General features: G+C 33.8%; 1 protein-coding gene across 6 annotated transcripts in view; it reads right to left on the bottom strand.

Annotated features, from left to right (window-relative positions):
- Positions 1-7,422: 7,422 nt before the first annotated feature.
- The window catches only part of LOC121429337 (trafficking kinesin-binding protein 1-like), a 62,425-nt gene continuing 47,124 nt past the window's right edge, over positions 7,423-22,723 (bottom strand). For all 6 annotated transcript variants that reach the window (XM_041626350.1, XM_041626352.1, XM_041626357.1 and 3 more), the window contains 11 exons: positions 22,553-22,650; positions 21,223-21,407; positions 19,366-19,496; positions 18,957-19,031; positions 18,103-18,249; positions 13,131-13,210; positions 12,005-12,187; positions 10,940-11,202; positions 10,292-10,447; positions 9,156-9,255; positions 7,423-8,761 (listed from right to left, as the gene is read on the bottom strand). In XM_041626350.1, coding sequence (XP_041482284.1) covers positions 7,564-8,761; positions 9,156-9,255; positions 10,292-10,447; positions 10,940-11,202; positions 12,005-12,187; positions 13,131-13,210; positions 18,103-18,249; positions 18,957-19,031; positions 19,366-19,496; positions 21,223-21,407; positions 22,553-22,650 — 2,616 coding nt within the window. In that variant the 3' untranslated portion in view covers positions 7,423-7,563. The remainder of the gene's footprint in view (positions 8,762-9,155; positions 9,256-10,291; positions 10,448-10,939; positions 11,203-12,004; positions 12,188-13,130; positions 13,211-18,102; positions 18,250-18,956; positions 19,032-19,365; positions 19,497-21,222; positions 21,408-22,552; positions 22,651-22,723) is intronic.

A 22,723-nucleotide genomic window follows, 5' to 3' on the forward strand; every position in this document is an offset into this window, starting at 1 on the left:
TTACACTGAAGGTGATAAAAAGCTAATATTTTCGTGTTTTTTTTTTCTTTTTTGCATGTGTGTACTTTTTTATTTTTTATTTTAATAAGTTCATCTTCAGAGGTCGTTATCCAGAAGATATTAAGGGTCAAGACAAGGTCAGGGAAAGGTCAAAAGGTCAACAAACTTTCATTGGTATCCAAAATACACTAAAAGCGGTTTGAATCTTAGAAGTAGGTTCTTCATTTTGAAAAGTCTCTAAGAAGACATTTTCCATTAGATAAAAAGGGGGTTAAATGTGCTCATTTAGGAACAAAATAGATAAACAGTGATAGATGTCGAATAGTTTAGTGTGGTATTATGGTTTATTGCAGGAATACCTTGAAACGACTTGACAATACCTGTAAAAATCGTATCATCTTCATGATGTTATAAGTGCAACCAGCTCTTTCCGAGTTTCTTGATTTAGGAATTCAATTCAAGTTCTTTTCATTTCCAATTTACTGATCTTTGATATGTAAAGAAACATTTCATCCATTTGCTTTGTACAGAATATTGTAATGTCCTGGGGTATATGTGTAATACTATGCTAATAAACACATCGATTGATCAGTGCTCCCAACTCCAAAGAAAGATGCCTAACATCTTATTTGACTTAACTTACGAATAAGATAATGAGGTTAGGATTGAGGATGATATGATAAGTTGGGCTCCAATTGTTCCTTGATTAATTGGAACGAGTGACGGTTATATTATTTCTAACAAAGAGGCAACATTTTGCAGGCATGCTCATTGTAGTCGTTAGTCATGTCCATTATGCTGATGTGATATATTCTGACCATTACTCGATTTCTGGAACCAAAAAGGACTGCGCAATATTTATGATTGTGCTGTCATTAACACGGCTTTAGGCCTACTATTTTATCAAGTGTTTATCAATTTTTTTTTCCAGAGCATACAAGGTAAATCTAAACTTAATAGCTGTTCTAACGATAGTGATATGCACAGATGCTGATTGTTCTTTTGTCGTGTTTTTTCCTACTTGGTGAACTACCTGGATGTTGCTAGAAAGAATAATCACAAATGTCATTAAAGTAAACCACGGCCATGCCACAGCGGGCGGGGGTGGCAGCTGCCCCCAGAAATTGTGAAAGCTTGCATTTTTCTTCACTGAAAGATACATAATAATTGACCAAAAGTATGCACGAAATCTATAAATTTATCTTTACAATTATGCAAAAACGGCCCCGATGATTAGCTCAGAACAGCACCAGAAATGTGTAGTCCGTCTTGACTCCAGAGATCGAAATGGTCAGAATATAATATCAGCATAATTGACATACACGACTACAATACGCATGCCTGCATGATGTTGCCTCTTTGTCAGAAATAATATAACCGTCACACATTTGAATTAATTAAGGAGCAATTGGATCCCAACTTATCATATCATCCTCAATCCAAACCTCATAATCTTATTCTTAAGTTAATCCAAATGAAATGTTGTGCATCTTTCTTAGGAGCTGGGAGCACTGGTCAATCGATATTTATTCTGTTAACATAGTATTACACTTACACCCTACTACAATACAATAATTTCTGTTGATTGAAATATTCTGACAAAGCAATAAAGGAAATGTTTCTTTACATATCAAAGACTATTAAATCGAAAATGAATTGAACTTAAATTAAATTCCTTAAAAAAAAGAGAAACTCGGAAAGAGCTGGTTGCACTTATTACATCATGAAGATGATAAGATTTTAAGGGCATAAGGGTTTGTCAAGTTGTTTCAAGGTATTCCTGCAATACCATGATACCACACTAAATGCATTCGACGTCTATCTCTGTTAATCTATTTTGTTCCTAAATAAGCCCCTTAATATATTAAATGTCTTAGATACAGACTTCTCAAGAACCCACGAAAAATTAGACTTCTAGGATTCTAGTCGCTTTTAGTGTATTATAGCTACATGTTGACCTTTTGACCTTTCCCTGACCTTGTCTTGACCCTAATATCTTCTGGATATGGCCCTCTGAAGGTGAACTTATTAAAATCTAAAATGAAAAAAGTACAAACATGCACAAAAAAAAGAAAAGAAAAACCCGGAAAATAGCTTTCTTAACACCTTCAGTGTAATTTGCCATATATACAATGTAACGAAAGTTCGTTGATCTTTTGCTATTTCCGGTCATGACTTTTTAATGGGAGGTCAAGAGCATATGATGGTGTACACTTTTTTGTTCAGTATAACCAGACAAACAATTTGATGTATAACTCGACACAATCGGGGCAATTCCAAAAATTGACTCATATTGACCCCATTTTGACCCCTCACATGGTCAAGATGACCATTAGAAATTTGTCACCAAGTTGAAAGTTGCTCCTTGTGATGTCACCAATCACATAAAAGTGAAAAATCAGACTTAGCCAATTTGTTGAAGTAGCCGGTAAATCATGACATATGCTGCCTGACTACTATTGAGATCCTCCTATTGACAATGCGACAAGGATGTGTGATGTCTCATTATTTGTCCGATTTTTCTCAAATTTTCATTGATCCGTTTATTCTGTTTTCACACAAGCTATCCTGTTCCTAAGGTTTCATTCTCCTTTAAGTGAGCCAGCAAACATGGTACTCGCATCTTAACATCCTCTCAAGGAACCGATGTGGGCTGATGTAATGCAACAAGGCACTTCATCTTGATTTTAAACCATGGCCTCACAAGTTCACAAGCCTACAGCTCTTATGATGCTATTACAACACAATAATAACCACATGAAAAACATTGACTCAACAAGAAAATACAAGCTAGACCAATGTATGGGATTTGAAATGTTTTTTTTTATTTTCTTTATTTATATTATCATTAGCATGTATTCTCTTCTCAATTTCTATCCACACAATGGCAAACATTACACAGGCATCATATGTCACATACAATATTAAAAGTGCCATAATATAAATCTTTCTTAAATATTATTTTCAGTATTCCATTTTCGACAAATAATACTAGCAATATCAGATAAGTAAGACAATGTGCATTGCACAAAGAGAACCAACTTACAAATGAGTCTATATCTACAAATTTAAATTGTAAGACATGGGATTAGCTTTTATATCAGCATATCAAACTTATTTGGAGATTATAACAAAAGAACTGTCTAGAATGGATGATAAAAGTATTTCTATTTTCTTTTGGGGAATATGAAAATGCATATGCAATGTGGCTACAATGACTTGATTTGTTTTTGTCCAGATAGTATTGATATTAGTCCTGAATGTTCGTGTTTTCTACATGAACGTTTTATGCTTGATTCTTATATCTTATTTTATTATTTATTTTTAATCTCATTATTGCTTAGAAATGGAGTATTTGCACCATCTACATGTACTTTATAAACGATAATCTTTCAACAAATTTTTCAAGATTTCCCTGTAAATTTGTAACTGTTACACAAACAACAATCAACTTACAAAATATCTCAAAAACAATATGAAAACAACCATAAAGGACCATTATTTATTAGATGCCTCTACGTCGTTTGAATATCTAAATAGATAGAGGGAAAATGTAGTGTGTCATGAAGGTAATAATTCTCTTTTATTTCACTAATAAAATATTATTTTAAAAATTAGATGAACCATTCAACAGCTTCCAGATATTAACACAGCTATAACTCTTTGACTTGTATAATCCTTACAGCATCACATGTACTGTAATGTGATATCATATGATTACATGAAGTCATGTACAAATATCACACACTTCATTCATATCTATACATCTTCAATGAATTACTGTTTTACATATTACTTTCAAAAAAATATCAAAACCAATATCTAATATGTTGATTGATAATTACAAATTCTAATAACTGCTAATGCAAATTGAAATTTTCTGCTTAATTAAGAAACTGTATACTCATCAACTGAAAAAGTCTTGAAATGCAATTGATGGCAATTTAAAAGTGGTAACTCCAGGATATATAATGTCATAAATATCAGGCCGTGTACTGGATGAGTACTGTGGATCAGTAATTCTTTTCACACAGAATGTCAAGTGTCAATAAAATTTGACATGAGAAGTGTACATTCATAGAGATATTCTAATTTCAAATACAGTTAAATATGTACATGTGATATATTGCATTGCACAGCACATAAACCATATACAATCAAATAAGGCAATAAAGAATAATTTCTTGTGCTACATTACCAAGAGTGCAAGTGTTAAGTTTTCATGAAAATTCATGATGGATCATAGCTTTCGTCAATTACATACCTACAAATATGGTGGTCTGAATTTTAGACTAAAGAAATGGTGACAATAACACAATTAATTTCCTCCATTCATACTGTCCACAGCATCAACATCTTTCTTACTATTTCTCAAAATTTGTAAGCAAAAGTGTATCACAACTTAATCTGTGCAAAATATTCATTACATCAAAAAGTATAAAAATAATTTAATTACATTCTTGCATAATTATTTAAAATCAATGATGTTGAATATACATATGAACAGATTTGACACAAACATGATATGCATATAACAGGAATATGAAATTATTGAAAGAAATTATGAAAATAAAATGTCACTGACAATTCTGAACAAATGAATTACTGATTGAATCTATATTCATAAAAATTCTGATGTTAATACAAATATGTATGTCTGGAAACTGAACACTCTAATAATTAAATGTATAACCAATGGAGACCGAATGATTTTGCTATAATACATGTTTTTTTCAATAGAACCAAGCCCACATATATGCAGGTTTTATCTCAAATTCAAATTGTGATTGCTGTTTATTGTTTTTCTTTCAAGACTTATTCTAGGTTCTGGTAAAAACAAAGTGAAACACAAAATGTTTTAGATTTTTGATGAAGTTTTGAACCCCATACCCCGCCCCCCCAAAAAAAAAAAATCTACAGTTTACCCGAGGATCTCATCATAGCTAAAATACTGACTTTCAAACTTGAGAAACATTCAAAGGAGGTATTTAGGATGGTTCATGGAGGATCTAACTATTCAGTATCTCAAATGTGTGAGATTTTTTTTTATTCATTCCTATTTTTTAAAGAATAATAACATTACGCTTTAAATGCCTGTTGAGACATAATGCAACAAAGGTCATCAACATCATTGGTTTTAGCTTTATACATGGTGAGATTTATCTTGCCATGAATGAACAATGGAGAATGTTTTTGAGCTCCATCACATCTTATCTGAACACGATAAAAATCGTAAAAAGGGGTAGGTGTAAACACTCTAGAGATCAGTCGATAGTAGTACTCATGAGAAAGTGGTCACTAACATGGCATGCATATCAACAAGACAACACTAATCTACACAACAGTACTTAACATTTACCATCAAATGTTATTCCACAAACAGAATTTACAAAACATAATAGTACAAACTTTTCAACCACACTGCAAGTTATGTCACGTATGCTTTATATTATTACCATGAATATCTTTCTGGAATAGTGTTTGATGCTTTGAGTTGCAGTTGTAATCCTAACCTGAGAAGATTTCAAGTTAAGAGGTGATTGCTTATGAAACTGACGAGCTAATATCAGAACGTTCTCAGAATAATCCCAGAAAAATATTATTTAATACCTGTATCACACCGAAGTGACTTTGTGATTTGTCAGAAAGTTGACAAACTTAAGCAAGCAAAGAGAAAGAGAAATTCATAAAGTGGTCAAGCAAGGACTGACCAGGCTTGAGCCATATTCCTTCGTGTAAGCTTGCAATCAAGTTTGGTAAGGTCTGTTTTGGGTATGTGGTACATGCATGAACAATAATAAAGTAAAAACAGCTGAAAGTGAAAGGAAAAATAGCAATTTGAGAAGGTTTTAAAACAAAGCTGATGATACGAAAATACACCACAATGATGTGTAAACATACAGAGGTTCATAGGGTTTATTCTTCAATCCAACTTTGTTTCCCTACTTTCTTTCAAACCACCTTTTTCCTTTCACAATAAACAATACCATACATTCCCAAAGAAATGTACTTAGTTTCATTAGCTGTACAAACTTTATTTTAATCATTCCGGTTACTTGTTCCCCCTTTCATAGTTCAATGCAGTAACATGACAACAAACCTCCAAAATAATATATAAAAAAAGTAATATTCAACAACCAGGTTTTGACAAAATTAACATAGTACTTAAAGACATGTTCAAAATATATATCATATCATAAGAGTTGTTTAAATAACCTTAATCAACATGTTGCTGTTAAAAAAGTTCAAACAAAATAGAAACAACTGCAATCATCTGGCATAAGGCAAATACACTGAATTAAAACAAAAAATATTGAATTTAAAAAAATTGTTCTTTTGTAATGAACACAAATCAACTAAAACAGATATATTTAACATCATCTGCTGTACAAGTATTGCACTATCAAACTTTAAAATAAAGGAAAATTTACACAGAGAAGGATCTGCTAAAACATAGGACTGGCTCAATTTTTTTCTCTGTAAGATATCAATTGAAATAAGTTAATTCACAAAGCACAAAAGAAAAAAATATTAAAAAGAAACTGCTTTGGAAATTCAGAGGAAGACATTGCTAGCAATTAGAAAGATAATTTTGTTTACCAAATGAATCCTCTATATCATTCATGGAATGATACATCTTTTTATTGGTTGATGTATCACCTGAATTAGACACCAAGTAAACCACAAATATCATCTCAATCTCTCCTGCTCTAGTTTTATTTTTCTTGTTCGTAGACATAAGACTCCACCAGAGATTCAATATCAAATGGGATTCTATTCAAACTAATCATACAGAAATAGAAGTATATAAAAAAAAATTACCTGTAACTGCTTATTATTACACAGTACTGTAAATCAATAACAAGGACTAAATGAAAATAACTGCAAATTTTTGCCCTTCCAACAGAAGATAATCTAGGTTATACCTTTAAAATTTGTTTAAACTTTTGGAAAATTATGGAATATACAACAAATAAAACAAACAAAAGTAGCTGCACTGTGTTTTAAATGTAGTTTGATTCTCAATCTCACATTTTCTAAAATTAGCTTTTCATTTTGTTTAAAAGTAATATATATATTCATATATATGAGTCAAGCAATAAAAGCAAAGAAATAAATAAAATTTCAGCCAAGCAAACAATTAAAAAACATCAACAAGTAATGAAGAAATAAGTAATCACCTATGAATGTAATGTTGAGATATACATGGGTAAGGGCATGAAGAAATATATAGAAATATATGCAGGAGTGTACTCATTGCATATAGAATGTACAAGAGAATGACTATATAATCCTACAAAATTTATAATATGTATTGCATGATAAAGGTTTATTTAATTGATGACTACTGTGTGGTTTACTTTCAGGTCAACACTTGCTGAAACACTGCCTCCTTTGTCAGTATCAATTTCAGATTTTAGGGCAATAATGCCATTGCAATCAATTCTGACAGCTGAGAGTGAAAATATCCATTTCATCTTTGACACATCATTGAAGATAATACACAATTGGTCATAATAGCTCAAATTATTTTCTGTTCTTGTCGAATATCAATTCCTGATGCTAAAGCTTCTTCATTCCTACTTTAGTCTTGGTCTTTGTGATTACTGTCTTTGCTTTGGGACTATCTAAGAGGCCCAAGACTGTGCCAAGTCCAGAAGGTTCTAGAGCTTGTCCTAGACCCGCTGTGGTAGTCTCAGTAGATGAGGTTGTTGCAGTAACAGGTCGGCTAGATGCTAGAAGTGACATTGGACTAGCTAATCCTCTAGACTGACCAAGGATGGGAGGAAACGAGGAACCAGGTGACATAAGTCCTCCAGGAAATGAAGCTGGTGTGCTTGATAGGTGTGAACTACCACCAGTAGTTGCACCTGATGGGATGGATGTTGTTGAAGCACCTGGCAAAGTTCCATAAGTTGAAGACAAACTACCTGATGGTGTAGCTCCACTTGCAACAGACCCATTGCTAAATGATGACATCCTTGGTGTGGTGCTTGAGGACATTACCATGCCACCAAGGGATGAAGATAACCCATTAGGTGCACCAACCTGAGATGACATTCTAGGCATTGAACTTGAAGACATCATCATTTCATTCAGACCCACATTCATAGATGGTCCTCCTACAATTCTTGGGGTTGCACTTGATGACATTGCATTCAGGCCAGAATTCGCTGATGGCACTACAGACCCAGTGGTGAATGATGACATTCTAGGTGATGCAGAGGTGCTGGAAGACATCATCATCCCACCCAATCCCACTGTCGTCCTAGGAATACTAACAGCCAAGGAGGGTGCAAGCATCACTGCATTAGTAGTCACTGATAGTTGACGCTGCATTGTTGCCTTCTGTGCTGCCTTCTCTGCTCTGATACTCTTCACCTTTTCCATCAGTCTTGCCTTTGTGTCCGGATCCAGGATTTTGATCCCGCTGCTGATGGAGCTCATAGGCGAAGCATTCCTGGAGAAGATCTGACCAGAGACCTTGTGGACTCCTGACGGAGCTTCCACATCAAGCTCTGCTTTCTTCTCTGAGTTAGGGCTGGTGGATAGAAAGTTAAGACCAACGGAGGACCGCTTTGATTTGGCACCACCTACCGCTCCAGTCTGGCTTGCCTTGAGACGGACAGCTGAACCACTTGTGACCTGAGGGGTTGCTAGGACTGAAGCAAGACCAAGAGACGCACCGGGTGGAGGATCGTATACACCAGGGAAGGTCTCTTCTTGAAGGTCTATTGTCATCCTGGTACCAGCAGGATTGCTGAAGAAAAAAATAGTATAAACCACTTAAACTCAAACAAATATGGAAACATAATATGCAAACATGATGTAGAATAGAATAATTAACTCTTTGATTGTGGGTATAAATGGATAAACAAGCCAATAGAAACCACACAACACAGCCGCTGTCTTTTAATTGTTAAACTTATCAAACAACTTTTTTTTCCATTCCTTATTATTCAGTTCCAACATTTCAATTTTTGTCCGAAGCCAATATATAATGTTTCATATGTTAAAATACTTAACTAAAAAGATTCATTACCACCCCCCCTCCTTTTGCTTCCTACCTGTAAATAACAGACTCTTTTAAGTTGTTGAATATTTCCATGTATTACTAAATCAATGTAGCAAGATTTTGAGAGTTGAATTCTTACCGTGAAGTCATAAAGGTGTCACCTGTCTGTCCTAACCTACTTGTGGTATATGTGAATGTACTACTGGTGTGAGCAAAACCTTTACTTGGGTACGTAGCACCTGAAATATGGATTAAGAGTGGAAGTATTATCAAGAGTGTATATAAATTATGTAACTGAAGAAATCACAGAGCATCAAATATAAACTGGTCGATTGTACATTCACAACATTCTACATATTCACAACTGAAAGACTGTACACGAATATTAATTTTACACAAAATTATCTTGTGAAAAATCAAACGAATCAATATGTACAATAATTTATCTCTTGAATATGGTTAAATTTGCTTAATCATGCACCTGACTCAGATTGTTGAACTATCATAAAAAAAAATCTGTTTCTCTTGAATATAGTTTTGCAACGGTATATACAAAAGGAACCTGCCCATTAAGGCCATCTGCATAAAAATGCAAAACAACAATTATTTAGCTAATATCATTATTGATACATTTTACATAATTATAAAAAAAATACAATCAATGATATGTCTGAATGATACAGAAATAATTGCATTTATTTAAATACAACTAAGAAAAGTATCATACATAATCTCGCATGCATGCTATCAATTAGATGAAAATCAAGTTGCATTTAGTTGTAAGTTTCCTTTCTGGCATACGCCCCTGACTACTTAATTTCTGATGAAGACTTAACAACATTCTAAAAAGAATAACACACTGAACTCACAAAGGTGGTTTTGAAAACCCATGGTTGATCCATGGTTTATGCAGATTTCCTGTATAAATTACGCTTAATTCAGCGCGTATCGGGCGCGTGTATCAAAAATGTCCAATGCTGATGCGCGCTTTTGTCACATTGCGCCAAATGAACGCCTATTGCCATGGTAAGATACGCTATTTAATTCATGTGTCCACAGTGGACTCATGAATAAAATAGAGTGGATAACCATGGCAACAGGCGTCAATTTGGCGCATTGTGACAAAAGCGCACATCAGCATTGGACATTTTTTTTATACACGCTAAATTAAACATAATTTATACAGGAAATCTGCATAAACCATGGACTCAACGGTGGGTTTTCAAAACCACCTTTGCGAATTCGGGTCAATATCTATCAGTAAGAAAAACTTACTTTGGACACAGCCATCGTCCTCTATCTCATCCAAGAAACTATCTCTTCTGGTATCAATCTCTCTGAAACCTTTGACGACTACACCTGGTCTGGAGTCTAACATACTGGCTATGTGAGGGGTTGCAAGGCGCTGCCAATGGTGTAGGGCCATAGATCCTATTCAATGAATGCAGTAAAATATAGTTGTAGAGATGTTTTGAGAGGAAGATGGGGTAAAAGACATGGAGAGGGGGAGAAGAGGAGAAAGAAAGGGTTAGAGGGAAGAGAGAGAGAGAGAGACATTACCAGATAATATAAATGTGCATGATCCACATTTTGTCTTACCTAATCAATCCAAAATAAATTTCAGACTCAAAAGAGAATGCCATTAAATCTCATCCGAACTGACTTTAAAAGACTATCTCAATCTTTATCACTGACAAAGTCCTGAGGTATATGGGGCAAATGTAATGAACAGAGCATTCTCATGATTTTGTACAGCAGCAACAATTTGTGTGATTCTGTTAAATTTTACACACACTTAACCAGTTGCTTACTGGGATCAGGTGTTCCCTATACAAAGCTTACAGGAATGACAGAATTAATAATCAATGAATTCATTTCCAAAATATATTGACATTGAGATCACATTAATGATGCTGTGCCCACCTTCCATTGGTTTGACTATCTGTAGTTTCTCAGGCATGTATGCCCTGAACGACTGGCCTCCTCCTGCACCACCTATCGGCACCGTTGATCCAGACAATCCTGATAACATACTATCAGGGCTAGGACAGGTAGGTGAGTTCATGTGAAGCTCAGCATAGTCTCTCTCTGCAGTCTCATTCTCTCGTCTTAGTTTGAGACGTCTCAGAGCGGTCGCGAGGTCGTTGGATCCTGGGATACTGGATACGGGAGGATGAAGTCCGGAGCTGGGCAGGAGGGAGGAGAAGGAAAAACAAATGATCATGAAATCGGTTATTTGTACTTTTTTTCCTATTATTTTCTGCACCAGAAGCTTACCATTGGTGATTACTGTACCACCAACTGTAAAGTCAGAGATACACTATGTATCTACTCCCCTAACATACTTCTAGGACATACTGCAATAGTTTAAAGCTAAAATGCTGTAATCAGAATTATACATGTACATTATGTATATCAATGTTGTAAGGGTGTTTATATCCAAATATCTACTCTTCGTGCTTTTTATATTATGGGAGAACATGTTTTTTTCTACCTACCCATGTGAGCTGTTGATACTTTCACTATCACCTTCATACATCTCACTTCCAACCAAAGATATTATAGAGCTAGATGGGCAATAGTCTTTTCTACCTACCCATGTGAGCTGTTGATACTTTCACTATCACCTTCATACATCTCACTCCCAACCAGAGATATTACAGAGCTAGATGGGCAATAGTCTTTTCTACCTACCCATGTGAGCTGTTGATACTTTCACTATCACCTTCATACATCTCACTCCCAACCAGAGATATTACAGAGCTAGATGGGCAATAGTCTTTTCTACCTACCCATGTGAGCTGTTGATACTTTCACTATCACCTTCATACATCTCACTCCCAACCAGAGATATTACAGAGCTAGATGGGCAATAGTCTTTTCTACCTACCCATGTGAGCTGTTGATACTTTCACTATCACCTTCATACATCTCACTCCCAACCAGAGATATTACAGAGCTAGATGGGCAATAGTCTTTTCTACCTACCCATGTGAGCTGTTGATACTTTCACTATCACCTTCATACATCTCACTCCCAACCAGAGAGATTACAGAGCTAGATGGAGAGACTGGACGGCTATAGAAATCACTGCTATAACCTGAGCCTGGACTATTATGACTTCTCTTATTCACAACCTTCACTGTCTTCATCACATTCTTGTTGTATTCCCTGAAGAAAAAATATTATAATTTTCTTGAATATTATGTCCTTATGCCTTTGATTTAGCTATATCATCATATGACTTTTAAATGCATGTTACAGGAGCAGCTCATGAAGCAACTTTTGATTTCACTGACAACTGTTAAAAGCTACTAAAATCCTTGCATCTGATTGGCTCAGAACGAATTTCTCGCTGAAAATCACTGACAATATGCTTGGTGAAACACTCCCCATGACATGAATTTCTGATTGAGAAATATGAACTCTCTTTATCATGTTATTGATAATATTAGGTCTTGGCTAAGATTGCATACATTTTGGGGGGACTGGAGAGGGGTGTCACTCCCCCACCCCCCCCCCCCCCCATTCTAAATCTACCTGGCCCTGAATGGGTACGCCTGAAACTCTAATTACTAATTAAATTTTAAAATGCATGGAAATAGATTAATAAAATATATGAAACTTTACATTGTAATTGGTTTGAGATCATTACTTGCATTATGTTGCATTCAACAGGATTAACTCCTTGAATGCAATAACCATGGGAAGCGACAGCTTGAGTACCTCCTGTACCTCAAAATACAGTGGTGCACAAAAGTTAATGAACCCCACCAGAAAATGAACATATTCAAAGTTCTGTCATGTTTTAGATATTTAATTGTAAAGTCAAATGATAATATATTTACATTCAATAAAGTTTGTTTCTCTTGGGGTTGTAGTGTTGTTATCTACCTTTAACACTCAACATAAAGGAGAGCATTTTGTGGTGGGTCCACTAACTTTTGAGCACAACTGTACATTATATCTAGATACATAGCACTATATAAATGTCTATACGTAAAATCATTATCTCGGGGTTTTTTTCAGTGCCATTTGTCTTTCATAAAATACACCGCATCTAATTAAAGAGTTATCAGCATGTCCTATGTGTAATAAATGAATATCTAAATACCTTTTTCCTTTCTTTGAGAGGTGAGGATCTTTCTCTAATCTTTGCTCTACACAATCCACCAGCTCAGCAGCTAAGGAATCCTGAAGGGTGAAACAAAATATGAAATAAACACTCTTATTTTTAACTTACAGACCAATTAACAACAACAAAGGTATAAAAATGGCAAGGCTGTAAACCTAATTCACTCACAAACACAATATTAATCTACAAAAGGTAGAACAAACATCAAGGACAAAATAGTCCAGTTTACCAATATTATTCAATTTCATGAAAGAAGTGTATTTTGCCATCATTTTAGTGACTTTGTTTGTTCTCCTCTTCCCCCAACAACCCAACTGTTGGACCTGGTGGACAAATATATGATAAATTCATTAAATATTGTAAGATTATGTTAATTGATTTTGTGGTCAATAATATTTCAACATAATATTAATTGAAAGTGCTACTTGGTGAATAAATAATAAATTGAAATAAATATGATACTTGATATTCATATGGATTTTAACTGATATACAGTTTATGGAATGAAATTCTTGGTGCAAAACACACAAAAAAATTTACATTATGAGATTCCATGAAAAAAAAATTGCTTGATTATTCTAATCTTCATGTAGAGGTTTCTTCCATTCAACGTTGTTCCTAAAATCAAATAAAAAAATTGAACAATGTCTAATTGTTTTACGCAAGCAAATGGGAGGCTGAAGGCGCAACATTTGTACCTTTGCATGGATTGATAATTGACGTCAAATTTTGATTCAATTCATTGCTCTGTGTAATTAAATACTTGTGCAAAAATAGGGCCTGATGCATTGCTGCTGTAGATCATGATGATGTGCGTTGAGTGCGCTTGAATCGGACAGATTTTGTTTTCATTTGCTTTTAATAATTCTTTCATAATTTTCATGGATGAACGTTGAAAAAAAAATGGATCACTGTTCATATTTTCGCTAACTTCCGAAGCATTGAACAACACTCTGTCCTAATGCGAAACCTCGCACCATCACACTCATATCTATTCGCTATTTGTATATATTAGTATATCATCATCACAGATCTGGCAAAAGTCCAAAACATACTAAGTACATTGTAGAATGTTTACATTAGAAATTAACTACATCACTGAGGAGAAACTGGAACATGCTTATCTTTTAAGAGCAAAACATGACGCCATGTCCTCTTAAGGGAATTTTTTTTTATCTCCTTAATCTGAAATCGAAAGGTGAGACTAAAACTTTTCACAAAGATTTCTCTTTGCTGTTTTTTTTCTCAGTTTTGAAATGGAAAGCCAAACAACCGGCCCTATCTTGCAAAATAGATGAGAGTGATCAAACTTTAAGACTGAGTGCATATTAAATCTCTTATCAAGACACAGTTGACATTAATCTCTAATTTGTGATTGATCAACATCATAGACATGATCCTGGTGTGGTAATAATTACCAAACCATTAAAAATCTTTCAACTAAAATGTGGATTCAGTCACGAAAAAATATATGTATTCAAAATATGCATTTCTTGAAAATTCATTGAATAAACTGCACATACAGTATACCAATGACAAAAAAACAACACGAGATTCTGTGAAAAATTATATCCAAATGCCATTCATACTCTAAAACTGATAAATATGTCAATTGTATATTGTTCAGAAGAAGGTGAATTCTTCAGATGAAAATTTCATGAAACATATGAAATACATTTACAATCACAACATATCAGTGTATAGGGACACCACTTAAAATCAATCTAAATGCTTTATGCAGAATGAGTTCTTGCATGTATCTTTGAAATGAAAATAGGTTACTAGGGCCTGAATTCAGTCAAATTTGCACTATGGAACATTACTAGCAATGATATAGATCCTCATTATTCACTTCAGTCACATATGAGAATGTCAACCATAAAATTGTTTTATTGCCCTAATGCATGCTATAAAGGATCTTCACTATACAATTATTATGTTGACTAGTTCTTAACGTCAGAATCACTAACAGAATGACAAAAGTACATATCATTAAATAAAGGTACTCTGGTGACATAAATCATCTCTTTCTTGAAATGAGTTCTAAAAGTTCATATGAAAGGTAAAATTTATCTTCATGTCCTAAAACACACAAAAAATATTTCCTGAAAAATTATTATTCTTTTTAATATGGAAGCATAAAAAGCTTGAAAAACCAACTTGCAGTCGTATTTAAGACATCACTCCAAGTCCAATATCATATTACAGGAATACTATATCAATTATAAAAACCATCTATTTCTAATTGTCAGTTTGAAACAGTCTACATGGAATGTAAATGTATAACTTACTATACATTGAATGAGTTGTCAGTGACTGTTGAATTCCACAACTCACTTTAAAAGAGTTCATATTTCTTCTAAAACTTTCAGATCTTCAATAGTATTATTTTTAAGGATTGGTTCATATACTTAACATAGCGATTAGACCAATTGTAAGCCATAGTTCAGTTGGGTCTATTCATATTTTATAAGAAACCAATATGGAACAAAAATCTTTCATTTTGGAAATCACAAGAAAAGTTTGGAAAAACATCTTCTATGGCATGGTTCAACATTTGGTAGACACAGGAAGAGTCATGGTGAATAACTTCACATCACCTTCTCAAGTATATCCACTCCATCTTAAAGTATGATTGTATTGATACAAGGACACATCCCCACGGACATACATTACATCACAGCTCAGTGATGCACAACCCAATACCCACTTTGCCTTGCGCTCAAAAGAGCTTGAATATTACAAGACAATGACATTGCATGGATTGTTTTTGAGCCAATGGGAACATGACTGCATGCTTGAGATAGACTATCTGTTTGTTAATCTTTAGGAATGAAGTCACGTAACATAAATATCAAAGGTGGGTGGAGCAAGATAATAATCATGTTCTTTAGACTTAGGAATCAATATGACCTATTATATGTGATTTTTACAGCATTCTACTTTTAATGGAATAACTAAGCACTATACCTCAATGATGAAATACAACAAATTTGTAGGAAGTAGAAAAGACGGTCATTTATTTTTATGATGGATATCAAGTGGACATTTAGGATATTATTCTTTATTATTAAGTTCAAATATTTGTTTTAATCACATTATTCAACAAGCAATCATTTTAATTTCTTAATATATATTTTCTGTGACAATATCATAATCTTAGAAACTGAAAAATATCTACCATTCCAGGATTTGCTCTACATTATTAACTATCCCATAAAAGATTAATTTTCAACTTCATAAATTAAAAACAGTTGGGGATTTCATGCCAAAACTCAGTTATCTAGCTCTATTCAATATTGGTTTAACCACAAAAAGTCCCATTACAATGAGATAACATGAAAATATTGACATTTCTAGCGACATCTTTGGTAAATATTATTAGGTTATCTTTCATACCTCTGCATGAATTTATAAGCTTAGTATCCATCTCAGATCAGATCACATTATCAACTGAAATAGGTACATAGTCCATGACAGTCAATATTGATAAGACGACAGAATGTCTCTGTTTCAGACATTAACATTATTACCCCCATGAATCCCATTTTATTGATTAATTGAGATTCGTGTTTATACCTTTAATAGAATTGAGGACCATAAAACATGTTAAGTGACACTCTCAATTCTTGTAACAACCGAGTCCTCTCTAGGGGACTGTTGATTACAATGCCTTTATGGTAACCATCATGGTAACAGCTCACCACACTATCAAAGTTTCAATTGTAGATACCATAATGACATAGTTAACATAGTCACATATTCTTTATGAAACAGTCCCTGAGCATCGTATATCATTGTCTCATTCATTAGCTTTCTACTGATATCTGTACATCCTTTTATCTTCCGAAATAAATTGTCAGAACCTGAAATTTTAGGATCTGCACATACTCGTAATTGCTTTCAAACCTAGAATTTCCCTTTACATATTAGTGCATGGTTCCTCACATCTAAGTTGTTTAGGTTTTTTTTTTATTTATTAGGTTTTTTTTTTATTTATTTATGAGAGGGAGATGAGTGAACATCTCCTTTCATGAAAATAAGGTCTGTATAATGTTAAAAACTAAATAAAAGATTCATGACACAAATTATCAAGAGATCTCTTCTCACATCTACATGTACATATCATAAAGGAGAATGAAACCATTGGAACAAGATAGCTTGTGTGAAAACAGAAAAATCAAAGAAACAGATCAACGAAAGTTTGAGAAAAATCTGACAAATAATGAGAAAATTATGAGCATTTGAATATTGCGATCACTAATGCTATGGAGGTAGCAAATTGGCAATGCGACAAAGATGTGTGATGTCACTTGTGAACAACTCTCCCCATTACTTTAGTATATATTTCACTTGAATTGCCTCTTTTATCACATCTATCCATAAATCATGTGTTCTTTCTACATGAGGGCATGTAATACATATTTTTTAAGAATACATCTTGGATAAAGAGTTTGTATCATCATAAGAAAAAGCAAAAAGAGACATTTTCAGGGTATTTCATAGTCCACCAAAGGGAAAGTTGTTCATCAGTGACATCACACATCCTTGACACATTGCCAATGGGAGGATCTCCATAGCTTTAATGATTGAAATATTCAAATGCTCATAAATTTCTCACTATTTGTCCAATTTTTCTCAAACTTTCTTTATTCTTATTCTTTGATTTTTCTGTTTCTACACAAGCCTATTTGATCCAAAGGTTTCATTCCCCTTTAATGTTTAATGCTTTGAATTTCCTGATTTTCTTTTCCTATAATACTATTCTGCTCCTGTTTGGGTGTATGCCTTATGCACAAAGGCTCAGTCACACCAGGACCCCAGAGGGTACCAGACTAACCACCATTGTATCATTTGCAATGACTTACCATTGTGTGATTTGGAATCTGTTTCACTGGTGTGACTAAAGCAAGGCCATGTTTGAGCAAAATTACAACGAGGTGTAACTTACGGCAGGGAAGACTGGAAGTGGGTTTAAGTAGGTGCCAAAGCCGATGCCGCCGTGGGACATAGAACTGCGATTAGATTTCTTTGCCGTCTCCTGTGCCTCTTGAAACATGGTGTACACTTCGTCATACTTTTCTTTTGTCTCAATCAACTAGAAGATTGCAAATACAATGAAAACGAAGAAATTAAATTGCTGTTGGAATAATTTTAAAATGACAAATAAAATAAATAGGTGGGAAATAGCACATAAAGACAAATAACAAAAATTTTCTGTGAACAGTTCCAGCATGTCTAGGGTTTACAGATTGAGGTGAAAGTTGTAATGAGTTTTCATATAAACTAATTCTTTTATTTTAAAAAAGTCAGATCCAAGTATAAAGAACAGAGTAACTGACATTAGATCAAAATACTTGTTCTTCTTCCCAGTAGCATAGGAAGAATGTGCAGCTGAATGACACAATAAAACAGGACCTACAGCTTTATATCCTCTCTTTAATCAACACCTTATAATACCAATAGTCACAGGCAATTCAAGTCTTGATAACTTGAATTCAGGTTTCTTTTGTAGCACAAGACTAGCAACCAAAATTCTGCCCTTTTATGAGTAAACTCACTTTGAACGGGTGATTCCAGAAAGTATGTTCGTCTAACCCCTTTAAGAAATATTGCCCTCTTTTTTGGTTTATATAAAAAGACATACTGCTATCAATCAAGGACTGATCACTTTTTGAAGTGAGACAAAAATAACAATATATGGGAATGGACTTACAAAATGGTTGATTACTAGTATGCACAACCTGCTGGACTATTACAATAAAATGAAATATCACATTTAAAAAAAGACAAGGGTTTCCTTACATCTTTGACTAGGTCTTGCTGTGCTTCTTTTGAAGCTGTTAGATGTCTGCTCATCTCCTCATTCTCAACAGATAACTAAAATAAAGTGAAAGAAAAAGAGATAATTGAATAGTCATACATTTGTTAAGTCACTGGATTACTAGAGATAACAGAAATAAAGACAAAAGAGACAGACTAAATGTAGTTATTACCCCCCCCCCCAAAAAAAAAAAGATTTAATCTATGACAGGAAAAATAACATTTGCAGATTCATATTACGTGCCCCCTAAACAGTTGCACACAGCCTCCTTCACTTATCAAAAACATCAAGATTATCTTTTTTGAAAGTGTGACTTTCTTTTGAATAGGACTTTTTAAAGTAAAAACTCATGAGTGATTTTGATGAAATATATTGACCCAGGTGACTGACCTTTTTGACCTTTTGTTGTAGATCTACAAGTTGGGCTAAGAGAGAAGTTATCTCTTCTTGTTGTCTCATATTCTCTTCAAACTTCTTACTCAGCTCATCTGTAAGGATCTCACATGTCCCACGGGCATCACCTGAAAGAAAGAATAAACCGTCCACACTGATTTTTCTTTTGTATACACTTATTGAAGGATAATGAAAACCTAAGAACCAGGAATTAACAGTTCACTTTCTTTCATAAAATTGCACATTCCATATGAATTGCTTCACACATTTCTCTATTAAAGTACTATCGCTATACATCTGAAATGAATGATGGCACAGGTGATGGTGAAAGTAAAGGTCAATTCAACCAATAACATGTTCCCACAAACTTTTTGCCTTTTCCATTCATAGTATAACATTTTAATTAGCCTTCAACAAAATTAATTTCTATATTGATTCAATCAAGAGCTGTAACATCATCTCCCTCTTATTCTGCATATGATTTTTTATTAAATTTTCAGTGTTGTACTTGTATATTTCTCCCTTTTTTTCAAATCAATGTATTGTTGCTGTGCTAATCTTGGTGGTACTAAAATTAATAACCCTGGACAGCAAACAATATATGTATCATTCTACTATTTATACCTAGGTCAAAGGCAACAAATACTATCGCACATAGATTTGAATCCTGGACCTTTGTCCATAGAATCAAGTGGATAAACCTCTAAACCAGAATATCTCTACTTTTCCAAATTAAAAAATCTCTGACTAGGCAGAATTTCATGAACAGCAATTTGTCCAACTGCACTAACATTTGCTTAAAGCCTGGGATACCAACAAGCAGGTATTGATATTAACAAGTGAGTCAATATGAGCCATTTCACCGTTTAGGAAAAAAAAGAACTTCAAGAGTGAAATGAGAGCACCATGATAGATCACAAACTGTCAAATATTCACAAAGTTACTTCCAGCAATTAAAAGCTCCTCTCGGACACAAGAAAGCAACACTTCATCTATAAAAAAGCAACAAAATCATTTAATTTTCATGATTTTATCAACTATTAAGGTGTTGTAAAATTAAAATAGTGAAACATTATTTTATTTGTGACATGGTAAAAGATTTCAAATTTGGTGTAGCAGAAGATTTCTATTTAAAAAAAGAGGAAGTTACATTGATCCATACCTCTTACACTTCATGCGAAAATTTAATACCATTCATCTCATTTCCATCCTTGATTTGCAATTTTTGCATAAAAGGTAACAGTAAATATGGACAAAAAAACCCTTCTGATTCAAATCATGTCATTCTGCCTTTGGCTGCAAATTGAATTTTATTACAATGAATGCCATTTATCTATCTAAACCCCTCAAAAAAAGTTTTGCAACTCAGTTTTGGGGGATGATATCTTTTTGGTTAATGAAGTATAAAAAATGAAACTGGTATCATTGGAAAGCTGAATTATTCCTCTTTACAATGACATGCCATTTGCTGTGATTATGTAATCATGGAATATGCAATGACCCTGAACATCAAGAAAAGTCAGAAGTGAAATGTTGCAAAATGCATTGATTTCTAACAGCGACAGTGAATGCACTCGGTCCATCCTCGAAACAATTGGAAATTCGCTTTTGCAAACGAAGCATTTTGCAAAATTTCATGTCTAACACTGCTGCGTATTATCATGTCTGTGTATTTCATGATAACACTAGCATTACAAATGACACATGATTGTAAAGAAGAATAATCATGCTTTCTAAAGATATCACTTTTACACATGATGATGGCACATAAAGAAATTTATTAGCACACAAACTTGAGTTGCAGAACTTATTTTGAGGGGTTTATATTGATCCTTGAATGGTGACAGTACTTACTTAGCTGTCTAAAGCAATCCCTAACAAGTTCTTCTTCTTTCTCTTCAATGTTTGAGGTCGTGGTTCGGAGCTCAGCAGTCTCTATCCTAAGATGAAGATTCTCCTCTTCAAGATTCTTTATCTTCTTCTGAAGGTTGTCAATGTTGATGTATTTAGATTGGATACTCCCCTTCCCCTTTTCATTCCTGTACCAACAAACAATATAGTACATATTTTATCACAGATGACAAAAATAAATTAGTACACAGCATTATTCCTGATAGTGCTTCAAGTATATTTCATTGAACATTGATGCCTTTAATAAATACTTTAGAGACAGCAACAAATTAATAATCAAAATAAAAAAGCAACCTCCATTTTATGATTCCCAAGAAAATAGTTGGTGACTTATGATAAGGGCAATAAATAGACACATAATATTCAACAGCAATAATTTTTGAAAATGCCATATAATAAATAAGGACTTTTTAAACAGCAAATTCATTGAAAACTACTTCTTTTTCTTTACCAGAATCTGATAGATTTGAAATCTCTTCTGAAACTTTAAAAATATCAAGCAGAAAAAAATTCTCAACTGCTTTGTATGGGCATAAGAGTTTCTTTCCCATCTGTACTCTCTGACCTGCAAGGGAGCATTTCATTAATATTTTTTTCCCAACAAGTTTTCAGATCTTAGTTTTTCTTGATTTTGATAGGCTGAAAAGCACAGTTCCTATGGTAACTGTCAGATAAAACATCTATCAAGTCCTTTCCTGAAATGCTTCCCCAAATGAATTCAAGTTTGGAAATTTTCTCTGCCTTCTTGGTTCTGTTGCCACTACTGTTGTCTCTGTGATGATTGCTGTCTTTCAGAGGGAGCAACATTGATATATATTTCTTACCATACACTTTCATCTTCACAGTCAATATATCTGTCATAAGCAATAGCATTCAATATTTCTTACCATACACTTTCATCTTCAGAGTCACTTAGTTTTTCAGAGGGAGCAACATCCAATATTTCTTACCATTCACCATACATCTCAGAGTCACTATTTATTTTTTCAGAGAGAGCAATATTCAATATTTCTTACCATACACTTTCATCTTCAGAGTCACTTAGTTTTTCAGAGGGAGCAACATCCAATATTTCTTACCATTCACCATACATCTCAGAGTCACTATTTATTTTTTCAGAGAGAGCAATATTCAATATTTCTTACCATACACTTTAATCTTCAGAGTCACTTAGTTTTTCAAAGGGAGCAACATTAAATATTTCTTACCATACACCATACATCTCAGAGTCACTATATTTTTTTCAGAGAGAGAAATATTCAATATTTCTTACCATACACTTTCATCTTCAGAGTCACTTTGTTCCACATCATTGGTATAGATATTGAGTAGCTCATCTTTCAATTTCAAGTCATGTCTGAATTGGGTATTCTAAGGATCAAAAAATAAAAACAGGTGAATGCATGAATTCACTAAAACCCATAATCAAAGCTTACCTTAAATT

The sequence above is a fragment of the Lytechinus variegatus genome, chromosome 1 (genome assembly GCF_018143015.1).
Source record: "Lytechinus variegatus isolate NC3 chromosome 1, Lvar_3.0, whole genome shotgun sequence".
NCBI lineage: Eukaryota > Metazoa > Echinodermata > Echinoidea > Temnopleuroida > Toxopneustidae > Lytechinus > Lytechinus variegatus.